Source organism: Sinocyclocheilus anshuiensis, unplaced genomic scaffold, assembly GCF_001515605.1.
Source record: "Sinocyclocheilus anshuiensis isolate Anshui unplaced genomic scaffold, SAMN03320099.WGS_v1.1 scaffold194, whole genome shotgun sequence".
Taxonomy (NCBI): domain Eukaryota; kingdom Metazoa; phylum Chordata; class Actinopteri; order Cypriniformes; family Cyprinidae; genus Sinocyclocheilus; species Sinocyclocheilus anshuiensis.
Window position 1 is genome coordinate 1,200,705 of NW_015546074.1, and position 15,631 is coordinate 1,216,335.

At 39.3% G+C, this 15,631-nt stretch overlaps 1 protein-coding gene across 2 annotated transcripts in view; it reads left to right on the forward strand.

The window, feature by feature from the left end:
• Positions 1 to 15,631, forward strand: part of LOC107699823 (teneurin-4-like) — a 273,915-nt gene that overhangs the window by 139,236 nt on the left and 119,048 nt on the right. The window contains exons 5-7 of one of the 2 annotated variants that reach the window (XM_016501217.1): positions 3,099 to 3,342; positions 7,850 to 7,924; positions 11,020 to 11,255. In XM_016501217.1, coding sequence (XP_016356703.1) covers positions 3,099 to 3,342; positions 7,850 to 7,924; positions 11,020 to 11,255 — 555 coding nt within the window. Of the gene's footprint in view, positions 1 to 3,098; positions 3,343 to 7,849; positions 7,925 to 9,705; positions 9,805 to 11,019; positions 11,256 to 15,631 lie in introns of both variants that reach the window. The other variant, XM_016501216.1, reaches the window with a different exon arrangement.

Below are 15,631 nucleotides of genomic sequence, written 5' to 3' on the forward strand. Positions count from 1 at the left end.
CTATTCTGTTCATATTAATTCGTGGCCAACGACACATAAACAAAATGGTAATCTTATTAATTTTGAGCAAGGTAGCAAGATTTTGGCAAGTTTCAGCTTTAAAATTACAACACAAGACAATGATTCTTTATAAATTAAACAAGAATTTATTGGCTATTCTAGATTACATGAAACTAAGCTAAAACAGACACACAAGGGTTCAGGGAAATTATGTTAACGGAGTTCTGAGGAAAACCCAACGTTTTAGCAAGATATTTGCTACAGTTCTTTTACTTGCAACCTGAGAAAATTCATAAAGCAGAGACTTGGCTTATGTTTACTTCTTAAAATTAGCTCGGCACCAGTTCAGCAGATAGAAGATTCCCTTTCATGGGAACTTCGAACTGCGTCCTCTACGGGTCGCTATGGGGAACGCCTCGTCGTGACCCGTGTCTGAAGGTGGTTTCTGTTTTTGAAGACAGAAATCCTACATATGTAAGACCTATTGGTAAAGATGTGTATACTCGCATGTATCCAAAGTGTAAGGAAAGTATGCGGATTGGTCAGGATGTTCGACTAGTTGTCCAGCACCTGATGATTGACTTAATATTTGTGGTGACAGTACTTTATAAAGAATACATTTACAGATGCAACTTCTAGAGATTGTGCTGACAGTTTCTGAGAAGTTCCGTCTCTGTCTTCATGTCCTTAAAAGCATTGCAGCTACAACCATCAACACTTTGATTTTGTAGCAAAAGACAATTACTGTCGGACTTCAGATAACCCGCTGTGAAGGATACGGTCATTATTATGCATAATCCTTGTTTGTTTTTCTTGTGAAGACTATGATTTTTGCAATATGCCTGGTCTATTTATTTGTTTAATATCTGTCAGGTATATTGCATATAGTATATTTATATATTTGGTTGACACCTATTTTTATTATGTGCAGTTTTCACATAGCCTATATAGTTTGTGAAATTATGGCCTCAGAAGTGTGTTTTGGACTCTGTACTTTCTGCATTTGGGAATGATGATAAATGAAGATAAACTTGTTCTTAAATGTAAATAAAACTTCATTAGCATGTTAGCTATACTTTTAGCAAATAAATGCAAAGTTGTTCATAAATGTAAATAAAAGGTTTTTAGCACATAAGATATACCTAATAAATGTAAAACATCTTTAGTGCAGTAGCTATACATTTAACGAATGAAAGTTGCTCATAAAAATAAATAAAGCATATTTAGCACATAAGCTATACATGAATTAAAGGGGTCATATGATGCTGCTAAAAATAACATTATTTTGTGTATTTGGTGATGAAATTTGTTTATGCGGTTTAAGGTTCAAAAAACACATTATTTTCCATATACTGTATATTATTATTTCTCCTCTATGCCCCGCCTTTCTGAAACGCATCGATTTTTACAAAGCTCATCAGTCTGAAAAGTGAGGTGTGCTCTGATTGGCCAGCTATCCAGTGCGTTGTAATTGGCCGAATACCTCAAGCGTGTGACGGAAATGTTACGCCCCTTTTTAGGTAGGCGTGGTTGACTCTTAACTTTTATAAAGAATATCTCTTTGGATTTGAGACTTTAGTCTTTGCAACTTTACAGATCTTCTTTATGCACCAAGACCTTGTATCACTCCAAAGAGAAAGGAAAAATTTAAATCGCATAATATGTCCCCTTTAAAGTTGTTCATAAATGTAAAAACATCTTTAACACAGTGATACGTTTTTAATGAATGAAAGTTGCTCATAAATGTAAATAAAACATCATTAGTGCATTAGCCTCACCTTTAGCAACAGCCTAAGCTCTCAGTAAAGAGGCTGTTGAGTATTGTCGACAGGTGTAAAATGAAACTGCTTTGTTCTTGTTAAGTAAGGCTTCTTAGCGCAATGAGGCGCTAGTTCATTGATTGATGAATGATTTAGCAGATATGGAAATGAATGGCTTTGGAGCGCACAAGGACACAAGGGTCTTTATCTGCGTCTGGATTGCCACTATCTGATTCTCACAATCTCGTGTCTGATAGCCCCCCATCTCCCATGATGCAAAGTGGCTTTAGGAGACAAAAGCATTTTCGGAAGCTGAAACTGTCTTGTCGGGTCCATCCGCACAAACTGCAGTTGATCATGGCATGAATTTCAAGCAGGTTGACGAGGGTAATTCAGTCTACTCGATAATGTCAGGTTGTCAGCAGCGTGTTTTGCCTGATGAGTGTTTGTGAGATTCCAGCTGTTAGTAGAAGCCAGAGCCCTATTTGGATGTGACACAGAACAGTAAGTAGTATGCTGGGTGTCTTCTTATCTTTCACTTTTCTTTGACAAGAGTCTAGTTATACTTGTTACCCCAGTAGCCTTCTCTCTGTAACATGTTAATACCACAGATATAATCACATTTATCAACTGCTCTGGTCAATCGTAAGCTCATCATTTTTGTTAAATATAATTTGATAGTAAGGCAATTAACAAAATATAACCTAAAGGGATGGAAATAATTAGCTAAAGTTAGTAAGTTAGCTTTCATGAGGTGTCAGTTTAAAGTTATTATTATATTTTTTTACAGTGTTTTGACATTTTTATATTTTTATACTGATTTCTGATACTTTATATAATAGGATGGGTCGTTTCATAGTAAGACATCCCAAGTCATAACACTAAACATCACAGAATTCACCAAAAATAATGCTTATTGATGTTTGTGCTGTTATTTCCTGCCGAAATTAGGTCACTTCCTGGAGGATGTTGTCATTAAACGACAGGCTTTTTTTAGCTAAAGGGATTTTACAAAAGACTGGTTGGAGTGAGGGGAAACACTTATTAAGGAATTAATAAGATGACATGAACGATAATTTTGTGCTATGTTGCTTGAGCAGCTGCTAGCAGGATTTCCTGCAGTATTCTGCCATTACTGACATTTTCTTGTGTGCCCCCAGAGGACAGTTTGGGAACTGCTGCCTTAGTAGTTGACTATGCCATTTCCAATAAATCGACTTGTTTACTTGCCCAGTATCAGAAATACGTTACAGATAAATGTATGTACACCACATGCTAATGAACACTGCAGTAATTTTATTTATTTAGTTGCTGATAAGGCTGTTTCTCTCTTTTCAGAGGTCTCGTTCCAGAACCACTCTCGATTGCGGACGCCACCGCTGCCCCTGTCGCACTCCCACTCCCCTAGTCAACACCATGCCGCCTCCATTGGCTCTCTGAGCCGCAGCAACTACACCCAGCGCAGCAACCCGAGCCCGGCACCCAGCTGCTCGGCTCTCAGTGAGGGTCCTACAAGTGCCCAGGACTCAGGCAGTGCCCAGGACAACTGGCTTCTCAACAGCAACGTTCCTCTAGAGACCAGGTACATTTGGGGCTGTGATGTTCTCGTGGTACAATGGCTAATGAAATAGTCAAAGAGAATTGAGTGACTCAGGCATTTATAATGCATCGTAAGTAGGGATGTTCATTTCGGTTATTTTTTCCTAACCGACAACAGACGCTCGTTAACCAATTATTAACCGTTAACCGACAAGATTATTTTAAATTCGAATTTAATTAAATTAGAAAGGATACGTGTCTGTGACCTGTTCAAAAATATACTAACATTTGTTTCCCGGGGATTAATTTTACATGCACAAAAAGCAGCAAACAACAGAACATGAGGATTCACATGGTCTTCATATTACATCACACACCTGCAGCGCTTCTGCCAGTGGAGAAAAACATAATAAAGCTAGGCTATAGGCCTATATATATAACGATAAATAGGCCTATACGAGAAATATATTTTTACTTAAATAATAAATTAAGAAAACGAAAGAAAAACTGTGCAACAAGTAGCCTAGTATTCAGCGATTCAGTTAATTTTTGTGCTGCGCGAAAGGAAACAGACGACAGAAAGCGGCATCCTATTTTTCTTTAGGCTTATTTTACAAAAGCAGAAAGATTTGTTTTCGCACACAGTTAAGCATTGCTACCTTGACAATGCAGCCTGTTCATCATAATAAAATACAGTCCGTCAAACATATGGAAAAACCCACACTGCTCAGTTTAAATATGTAGTAAAATCTGTGCCGTTAAGCGTTATCACCGTACCGCCGTGAATGATGTTATGCAAAACATTTTGTTTTACGTGGATATTGGAATGCAAGTGAAGTAGGCTACATAATAAATAATATTTTGGCATTCAAATACATCGCGAACACGGAAACATTTGATTTTGTGTCGAATGAGAGACACAACGTTGGTTTCAGTTTCGTTTTAACCTAAATTAATTTGTTTTGGCTTGTCGTTTAGCTATAGCTTCTTATATTTTTAATTCTTGTTCTTTTCTAAATACTGTTAATTGAAAGGATTTGTTGTGGAGTGAGGGGAACTAAAATAGCCTAGCTATGTTTACAGTGTTTATTATAATGTTTGTAAAACATTTTGTGTCTGCGTTAGGCCTATTTCTGAATGAAATAATAAAATGCGACTTAGACGTTGTTGTTTTTTTCCTCTAAAATCGCATTTTTTTAAATATGCATAGCGTATTTCTACTATGCAGCAAACCTTTTTAAAGATTTTGATAAATTACTAAAAAGAAATAAATAAGTAAATGACTTTTTAAACCGTTTAACTGATTGTATTAATCGGGTCAAAATTATTCACGGTAGGTTAACGGTTAACCGGTTAAAATGAACATCCCTAATCGTAATGCATGCATATGCTGGCTGCATGAAGCGTTTTATGCGTTTGTATCTGTTTAAAAGATCAACTACACTGTTAATACTTAATGAGTCTTTATGTAGCCTTTTAACTCTACTTGACGCACAATATAGTTTAAAGGGTCCTTCCTGTTATGCAGTACCTTTAGATGTCTCAGACTTTTAAATAAATTGTACATGCATGTGTTGTAATTTAATTAAGTATTTATGTAAAACAATATACCAGACTTTCAAAACGCTCTGGTCAATTTTAAGCTCATAAACTCATAACATGATATTGAAACAGTTAACTAAATGGAACCTAAGTGGAAATAAAGAGTCAAAGTTAGCCAGTTAGCTTACATGAGGTGTCAGATTGAAGTTATTATTTATATTTTTACAGTATTTTGACATTTTTATGTTATTATACACATGTCTAATATTTTATATAGTAGAACAGATTTTTAATATATAATAGGTTTCCCGCCAAAAATGGTCATTTCCTGAGATTGATGTCATTAAGCAACAGGCTTTTAGGTTCAAGGGATTTTACAAAAGACTAACAGGCTGGAAAGCAATATTGGAAAAATTAATTGTAAATAAATTAATATCGTGAATTTATATTAATTAATTAAATTGCCAGTTTTTAATTTCTAGCTGTATTCCCCCATATTTATTTCATAAAAATACAGTATGATTGGACATAAAAATGTGCTGATAGTAGGAATGACCTTGCTGAAATATTTAGCTGAATTGAGAATTAAATGAAGCTTTACGGTCTGTTACACAGAAGTTTCATGCGGCTCCGTTTTTACATAAATTCCTGCATCAGGCCAGAATGCATTTAAAACATGACTAAATATACAACAAGAGAAAAGTGTTGTTTTTTTCTGGGCTTTCCGGGCAGTGTTGCTGATCTGATATCTCAAACCCAAATGCAATAGATGGGCGAATTCTCTCAAGGTTCCGAAGGAGGCTTTGCTACAAACTCAGCTCCTTTTTTTTTTATCTCGCATCAGCCCTTGCTCTGTTTGCTTCTATCTGAGGCACTTGTGTGGAGGAGATCAGTCAAGAACCTCTCAGATGTCTGTTTGCATTGCTCGGGCTGCTTCTCATGCATGGCGGAGGCAAATCAGCGCTGTCAGACCAGCCTGAAGAGAAATGATACATACTGATACTCAGATTACCTCCACCTCCTGCACTGCTCAACCCAGCCGACCCAAATGGCTCATATTTATTTCAGCTGCTGTAAAAGTTTTAGCTTTTTTTTAAACTTTGTGCTAAGAGCATCTGTATATCACAGGTCTCAAATCTGAAAACTGTAATGATTTACTGTTGGGATTGCAGAGTTAAAGTAAGGTTTTGTGTGTGTGTGTGTGTGTGTGTGTGTGTGTGGGACCTCTTACCTAGTTTTATACTATATGTAAATCTCAAGATTCTCAAAGAAAGAAAAAAAACTAAAATAAATAAATACGATTATACATTTTTTTCAGTGTGTGTGTGTGTGTGTGGGTCCTCTTACCTAGTTTTATACTATATGTAAATCTCAAGATTCTCAAAGAAAGAAAAAAAACTAAAATAAATAAATACGATTATACATTTTTTTCAGCTTTTTGATGCTTATATAATACATTGTATATTATTATAAATTTAAAAAATTGTAAAGTACAATTCGTTTTTTTTTTTTTACTATATATGAATGTTGAATTTGATTAAGAAAGAAAGCAAAATTGTGTCTGCACAAGATTGTTTTCATTATACTTTATTACAGTAATGAGCATGATATTTTCTTGATACATGCAATTTTTCCCAAATGATCCTAAACTGAGCTTCTTTGTGTTCAAAAAAATATGTATATGTATAAATGTGTATATAATTTTGTAGTGAAATATTATATAACCCACACCTTTCTTGTGTGTGCTTCATTTTGGATAGTTATAATAGAGAGTAGCTGGAAATTATGGTGGAGGTAGGATCAAAAAACATTGCAGGCTGAACTTAAACTTAACTCTTAAACGCATGGTCCCTTATCTTAACGTAGACCATTATAACCATTGCTCCAATCCACATAATTGTTGAAAGAATCCTAACAATTGTATTATTTACTAATACGCATAAACACTAGGACACTTGCTTGGAAACTCTCTGTTTCTTTGTCGTCTTGATGCGTTTGTGACCAGCATGGGTGTGAACGGTCCACTCAACAGGAAAATTAATGTTAATTTGAATTTGCTGAGGGACAGTTAGCAACATAATGACTGATTAAACATCATGGATTTCCCCAAACTTTAATCTGGACCAGGTATTCCCACGGGAGAGGGAAACAGATGGTCATGCCAGCCGATCTGCGGCATAAGAAGAGTGGCGGAAACACCCCACCCTCCAAAGCTCCCTCCTATCTAAAAAAGGAGCGATCAATTATCCGAATCCCTCTGATGAAATTGGAACCATTAGCAATATCCACAAGGGCAGTGAAAGATGGCCTGTCATTTAGGCTTTAGCTAATGGCTTTGTAATGGTTCCCTCTCACGACTTTTGTACAGCGGGCTGGAATGAGTTGGATGAGTCCCTGGATATATAGGCTTACCAAGCCCTCCCATTGGACGAGAGCCAGGCAATGCCATTATTTTATTGGCTGCTTTTATGTTTTCTTCTCTGACTCCTCCAAACCGGCCTCTGGGCCCTTCTCGTCTTCATTTAAAACTTTCATTTGCCTCCCAATGCCCGAACAAACCAACAAATGTACATAAGCCAGCCAAAGACAATCAGCAGAGCAGTCTGGAACAGCTCTGAAGAAAAGAAAGCAAACATTTTCTCTTGTTGAATTGAAGGTGTTGCGCCTGCCCAATGCATGTCGACGGTTCATTTCTCCATTGCATTATCTCAGTCTCCCCTTATGGAACAGACGTCTCAGGGGGCACGGAGCTACAGCAGACATGCTTCACTGAATGCACACTGAGTTCCTCTCTGAATGTTAATAAACCTCTGCTTTATGAAACCATTTATTATTTAAAAACTGCACAAAAAAATCTTAAAGCAGGATTTAGAGTAACCACTTGGGAATTCTGTCAGTATAATGTGTGATTCTTCTGAAAAGTGTTGTGTCAGCCCATTAAACACAAAGAATATGAAGAAGTGAATGGAAAAGTAATGCCTTGTTTTCTTTTAACCACAATCATAAAGGAGCCAGAATACTCTAATGTTTATCAGAGAAGAACAGGACGCTTGCAGAGAGGGGCATGGGTCGTACAACACAAGGTACATGTGTGGTAAAAGAGCGTGAGTGCTCTCAGGTGGGGCGTGCCGGGTTTCACGGGGATAAACCCCCCCCCCCCCCCCCCCCCACCAATCTGGACCAGGTATTCCCACGGGAGAGGGAAACAGATGGTCATGCCAGCCGATCTGCGGCATAAGAAGAGTGGCGGAAACACCCCACCCTCCAAAGCTCCCTCCTATCTAAAAAAGGAGCGATCAATTATCCGAATCCCTCTGATGAAATTGGAACCATTAGCAATATCCACAAGGGCAGTGAAAGATGGCCTGTCATTTAGGCTTTAGCTAATGGCTTTGTAATGGTTCCCTCTCACGACTTTTGTACAGCGGGCTGGAATGAGTTGGATGAGTCCCTGGATATATAGGCTTACCAAGCCCTCCCATTGGACGAGAGCCAGGCAATGCCATTATTTTATTGGCTGCTTTTATGTTTTCTTCTCTGACTCCTCCAAACCGGCCTCTGGGCCCTTCTCGTCTTCATTTAAAACTTTCATTTGCCTCCCAATGCCCGAACAAACCAACAAATGTACATAAGCCAGCCAAAGACAATCAGCAGAGCAGTCTGGAACAGCTCTGAAGAAAAGAAAGCAAACATTTTCTCTTGTTGAATTGAAGGTGTTGCGCCTGCCCAATGCATGTCGACGGTTCATTTCTCCATTGCATTATCTCAGTCTCCCCTTATGGAACAGCCGTCTCAGGGGGCACGGAGCTACAGTAGACATGCTTCACTGAATGCACACTGAGTTCCTCTCTGAATGTTAATAAACCTCTGCTTTATGAAACCATTTATTATTTAAAAACTGCACAAAAAAATCTTAAAGCAGGATTTAGAGTAACCACTTGGGAATTCTGTCAGTATAATGTGTGATTCTTCTGAAAAGTGTTGTGTCAGCCCATTAAACACAAAGAATATGAAGAAGTGAATGGAAAAGTAATGCCTTGTTTTCTTTTAACCACAATCATAAAGGAGCCAGAATACTCTAATGTTTATCAGAGAAGAACAGGACGCTTGCAGAGAGGGGCATGGGTCGCCCCCACTTTCACCGAAATGGTGCTGGTGCTGGTGAAGAGCTATGGGACCCGCGGACCTCTTTCAAAACTGACCCAAAATTAAGCTGCTGGAGAGACGTTTTCATAACTGGCTGTTACTTAAATCACAGCGCATCACTTTCTCGCACCTTTCCGAAACAATTTAACTGCTTTCCCACATGCTGGGATACGCCCTTGTGCTGTTATACAAAACATCAGCACTCTTGTAACTCTGCCACCTAGATTAGAAGTTGGGAACGAACTGTTGTTTAGTTAAACACACAATGCAATGGGTGTTTCCAGTATAAACAGCTTTGTAAGAAGATAATGGTAAAGATCTACTTTTTGTTTGATCTAGTTTTGTTTCACATCAGTCTTTCCAGACTGAGTTGTTGTTTAAAAATATAATTTGATGTGGAGATTCTCTCGCCCTCTGTTCTATGATGTCAGTAAATTGTTTAAGAACTATCGGTTTAAAGTTTTTTTGTTTTTTTTTGCCCCTGAACACTGCTTTTACTGCAGTTGAAATACATGAAACGGTTCCAAATTGGGCTCCGGATCTGGCACCAGCACCCTGTCATTGGAAATTAGAGTTTGTTTGTCTTTGTCGGTCTCTCCACTCTGTCCATTTACAGAAATTTGCCGGGTGATCGCATTTTTGTGTTTGCACATCTGTCTCCCTCTTCCACGCATGTCTCACTCTCGTTCCATCTGTCCATCTCTCCACCTGTGTGTAGAAACATAGCAAAGCAGACATTCCTAGAGACTTTACAGGACAACTTTATAGAGATGGACATACTGGCCACAGCTCGCCGCGATGGCGCTTACACTGATGGGTATGTTGCATGATCTGACCACGGCTGCTGGGATCTGCTTTGCCATGCTGCATAGTGGTACCTGTGGACACTTGTTTCTCATTACATAGTGACATTTGTAACAGAATCTAACACGTTGCATCACTTACTGTATGAATTGCATGTTTTTTTTTAACAATAATTATTTCTGAACACAAACTAACAACTTTTCTAATTAACCCTGAATGCATTAGCATTCTTCTCTAAGGAACTGTTCATAAGTCCTTTAGTGCACACTACAAGACTGAACCCTGTTACCTTGATAGAAATCACAGATTTTAGACAGCATCTATGGCAAGCGCAGTTGTTAGTGAGTCAGCCTGATAGTTTTTTTTACTGCCACGTTTTTGACATTTAAGTTACAAACTTAATGCTAGTAATCAGAGAAAGGCTTTTTAAAAGTTATTTTTAGAGGAATTTTATTGGGACAGGACAGTGAAGGAGAGATGGGAACAACTAGGGATGAGAGTTGGGGATGGGATCAGGAAAAAAGAATATTGAGCCAGGCATTGAACTCCGGAGCGATACACATGAGGCTAAGGCTCTGACAGAGATGGGCAATTCACAAGATAATTTGTATTTGCATTGCTAGCTACAGTCCCGAAACCAATTTAAAACCTGGTACAAATTTTAGCACATAGCAATGTGCCAACATGACAAACTTCTGTTTTGTAGTGTGCACAAGGCTTAAGATTTTTTGCAAGTCTGTTGTTTTGTTTTCTTTCTTTCTGTTTCCCCTTGTCCGGTCAGTACAGCTTGACAGCACATTCAAAGTCAGCGACTTCACCATAGATTACGCCATCCACAGTGAATAAGCTGTCGTGATAATGTACATCCTGCATTATCCCACAGCTTCTTGACACACGCACCCTTAGGGTGAATTAGTCACTACGAGGGCTTTGTATTAACAAGAATCCACTGTGGTCACTCGCGCTGTAAATTAAATTTGTTATTGATTCAAAATTCTGATATAACGCACCCCACGGGGCACAGTGTGTCTTGCTGCCACTGCTCAGAGGTGGCTATGGCAACAGCTTGGAAAAGTGCTTAGCGACAGCAGTACTGACCAGTGCGGGGACTCAAGCCTACACACTCTACAGATATTGTTTAACATGATGAGAAAACACTTACCACACAGTGCTCTCTAACATCCTATTTCTGTGAACATAAGCAATAACCTTTTCTGCGTATCTGCAGACACTTTCTGTTCAAGCCTGGTGGGACTTCGCCCTTGTACTGCACGACTTCACCTGGCTACCCTTTGACATCCAGCACTGTCTATTCTCCCCCTCCCCGGCCCCTGCCGCGGAACACCTTTTCACGGCCTGCCTTTAGCCTGAAGAAACCCTATAAGCACTGCAACTGGAAATGTGCCGCCCTTAGTGCCATCCTCATCTCCGTCACCCTGGTGTTCCTGTTGGCATATTTTATTGGTAAGTTCACCCCTCTGCATTCTCATATTCCCTTAAAACAGCATCAAAGGTGTAACATACAAGAGATGACTTATGTGTTTATTTTTTGGTTATGACTTTTGTGTTGAATTTGATCTGTTTCCACATTGTGCCAGAGTAGCGTCACAAAAAGATGCTGTAGTTGATTCACTTTTCAATCATTTGCTCAGCTCCTGCAGATTACACTTAACACTATTGATTTCTCACATTGTTAGGAAATTTCAGTGTCCCACAACTGTATTCAGCTTGGTCAGTGAACCAAATCAATAATGGACAACAGATAAAGTGAGATATGATTCAGCCATATCAACAGTTCATGCTTGGTGTGATTTGATTTTTCCCATTTGGTTAACATTTCTGGATTTAAACAGAGACTACGTAGAATCATTAACTGTCCATGATTTATTACAGCTGTATTAGTTCTGAACTGTATTAGTCTGAACATTTACTACAGACATACCTGAACTTTACTGTGGTGCGGAATGTTACTAGGTCTGCTAGTAATTCTGTTATATGTTTCATATAATCCCATGTAAGAAGTGGAAAATCCAATGTACATGTAAGAAGATGAGAGCTAGTCTAGCAGTTCCAAATAAAGTGTGTCCATACCTTAAAGAGTAAATCAATAATAACAATAATGTTTTATATAACCCAATATCTTTTAGAGAACAGCATGAAATGGGTTTGCATAATGTGTGTCTGCTTAGAATGGGAATTGTTACGTGCAATCTCAAACAGAGCCCACAGAATGAAATAATATATTTTTTAAGTTGAAAATATAGGGAAAAAGTAATTTGCACAAGGTGCATCCAAATGGAGATTTCACAGATGTGTCTTCATTATTACAGACTAACAGCTTTCCACAGATTAGGTACTGAGAACAAAAAAATCCAGTGTAAAAGAACTGAAATGAACTCTAACCATCCATCCATCCAGTCATCTATTTTTGATTAAAAAAAAAACAATTGCTATCCTGTGATTCTGTACAGTGATTTGGAATCTACATTAAAATACTGTTAGCTGATAATACTAATTGCTCAGCTTTGTTCAAAACTCTATTTTAAGGTACTCTTGGGTGCTTTGCACACTATATGTGGTGCATGCGACTAACCTTAATAGCTGCCTATGTAAAATGCTTTTCAAAGATGCGTCATTATGCTCAATTTTTAGGTAGAAGGCATTGCAAGTTTGCAGTGTGTTTTATGCTCGTTAGGTTATTGCTGCAATCAATTGTGAGTTATGTCTCCTATGTGCTTCCTGCAAGAAGCTCTATATGTGTGCCATGCAGAATTGATGTCTATGTAGAGCATTTGTTTTCTATACTGAAAATACTTTTAAGTGGTGTCTTAATAGGTGAATGCCTAGTAGGCAGCAGCTCACTTTTTGGAACAAATCTAGATACTGTTGTCTACATTAAATGCCTAAGCACTGTGCTTAATGAAGTTATTCTCTGTGTTAGCTAGATGGCTAGTTAAGCTCTGACCTTGTTAGGAGCCCTGCAAAGCCCACCAAGCCAATGTATCTTAATCACTTCTTGTAATTACAGACACCCCACCCCATCCTAACCCTCTTCCAAAATCAAGCTCATCTCCCTGTGCACCTCAGGTAAACACGCATGAAACCGTAGCTCACCCTGAGAATCTGGGATTCAATCAACAGCAAGGGGTCACGTTTAATTAAAAGCTGATGAGAAAATATATTTAATTTCAAGTGCAATTAATTATGTAGGCCTGTAATTGGAAACTCTAGCTGTGTTGTCTAATGAACCCAATTAAACCTTCCGACAGATGTTTTTGACTTGCTGCATAGTTTTGCCATTTACCCCTATTCTTTTTTTCTGTGGAGTTTGCAAGAATCGCTTCCTTGATAGGAGTGAGATCGCAGAACTGGGAGTGGTGTGCCATTTTCTCAGTGGTGGCATGCTCATTAAGAAGGTCATTATGTCCTCGGCATCTGAAGGTCATCAGCTTCCCTCTGTGTTCATTTCTTAGCGTGCTGGGTCCTCATTGTACCGCCCAACATGCAACCTCAGTCATAGCCACAAGACACTCACTCCAACTGTCGACTGATTTGAAGCTCCAGTCTTTTGTTTTCTGTCTCTTTGTTTCTTCATTATTACAATCAGCTCACTGTATTTTCAGGTTTACCTTCAGCTAGATGTATTTTTGTTGGATTGTCAAGGGATTGGATGTTCTGGGGTTGAAATGACTGATGATGTTTATAGGTCTTATACAGGTTGTGGGTTTGTGTCACAGTGAAGTTTCGGCTTGTGGTAGCCTACATTATGAGGAGACTTGCTTTAACCTAAATGTGGAAGACTTTGCAACTGGAAAGTTAGGTCACAATTCTGTTCTTTCACCATGGTACCCTCGAGCATGACACTTAACACCAGGTCACCCCAGGGAAACTTTCTTTGCAATTTGCATAGCATCACTGTGGACCAAAAACCGCCTTGTAAATTGGCAAGTTGCTATAGTATCTGCCTGCCGAAACGAAGCTGTTTTATCAAGGCATTCTGGGAAAGTGCATTCTCTGTGGCCAGACTTTATACGCACTCTTACCAGAGTAGGGATATTACTCACTCCAGACAGATTCCTCTAAGCTTCAGTGTGAAAGTGAAAAATGGCTTAAGACTTTTTGATCTACTAACTTGCTGATGATGTGCATTTCACTGCCTCTCAATTATAGTCAACAGTCTGAATTTGAAGTGAGACCAGAGGAGGGCACATAGAAAAGAGGAAGTTCCACTGGGAGTTTTTGTGAAAAGATGAGGCACTCGTGACTGGGGAAACTTAACACTCAAGAGTGCTCTCCAAGGTCTCACTGGTTTGTCTGCTGATTGATTTGACACCTACTTGTCTTTTTTAAGGGCTTAAAATCCATGTGTGCTTAAAGAAAGCCGCAAGTAACAAAGACCTTAAAGATAAACTATAAAAAAATAAACATATTTCTTCAGTCAAGAGCAAACTCTTCACTAAATGAAGTAGTCTAAAACAAGGGCATTGATCAAACCTGTCATCTTCTTTGTTTTACTTCCATTTGCAAAATTGGTGATTGGCACCTTCACATCAGCCTTTCTTTCATAGTCAAGATTGCATAGTCGAATATGAGATGGCTGCCCAAAAGTGCCAAAGATCTTGTGATCCCTGCAGGAGGGGTGTCAGAGTAATTAGACAGCTAATGAGAGGACTGAGAGCTGCCGTGTTCAACGCTCATCCATTTAAGTGTCTAAGGGGAATTAATTAACCATATGCTTGCTAATGCGCCCTGTCCATTCTATGACAGATGAGCAAGAAATGGCATTTTTCAACCCATGAGTACTCTGCCCCCAGATCCCAGCATTGTCCTCTTTTTTTGACATGGGATAAAGCTGTTTTTTGTTGGAGGTAAATGTGGGATAGATAGTGTATTTTGTTGTTGTCTGTTTCTCAGGAGATGTTGCAAAGGTTTGAATCACAGAAGTGGAGCAGTAATGAGCTTGTGTTCCTCCCAGACTGAAGCAGTAGTTTGTTCAAGCTTTCTGCTTTCTAATTGGCTTGCACGGATCTGCCAAAGTGGCCTGCCAAAGCAGAGATTGCAGGGACGTTGTGTTTCAGCATGGCTGCCGTTTTACACTCAACAGGTCGTGGGGTCATTCCACTTGCCGTTCCAGCGGGTCACTCATTAAAAAAACACCTAGCTTAGACCGTTTCCACATGTCCCTGCTTTGCTCCTTACTCAGGGAGCCTGTCTGACAGCTCAGAGAGAGAGAGAGAGAGAGAGTTTGGATGATGGAAGAGTTTGGGCTAGTCGAAGAAACATATTTCATAAGCTGGACTCTTCCCAACGCACTCTGGAAATCATAGATTCCGGGACAGCTCGGGCATAAATCATAATGAGGTTTGGTAGTGGGGGGTAGCCGGGAAGTGTGTGAGGCGTTTTACATCAGAGCTAGACAGGAGAAGTTGCAAAGGGGTCCAGATGGAAGAAGGGCCCCTTGAAGGAGCAATTACTTGGACATTTGGAACGACACCTAGACCCATGATGCCTTTGATTCGATTGTCCACCCCCACTGCCCATGCGCCGTCTGCACTCTCCGCTTCCTCGCACAGAGCCACAAATCAACCAATGTGCAGCAGAAAAAGAGAGTGAGCTAGAGGAATGCCTTACTCGATCTTGGGTGATGACAAACCAAGCCATCTGTCTCGTAGCGTGTCTGTCCGCCTTTGACATAGTCAATTCCAGTGGTACTGATGGGGGCGGAGGCACCCAGTCGTTTGCATTTATATTGTCTCTCAAGACAGCCACGACTTTTTATCGCCTCCACAAATGCACTCTTGCAAAAGTAACGGCAACATTCAGACCTTTCTTCAGGAATG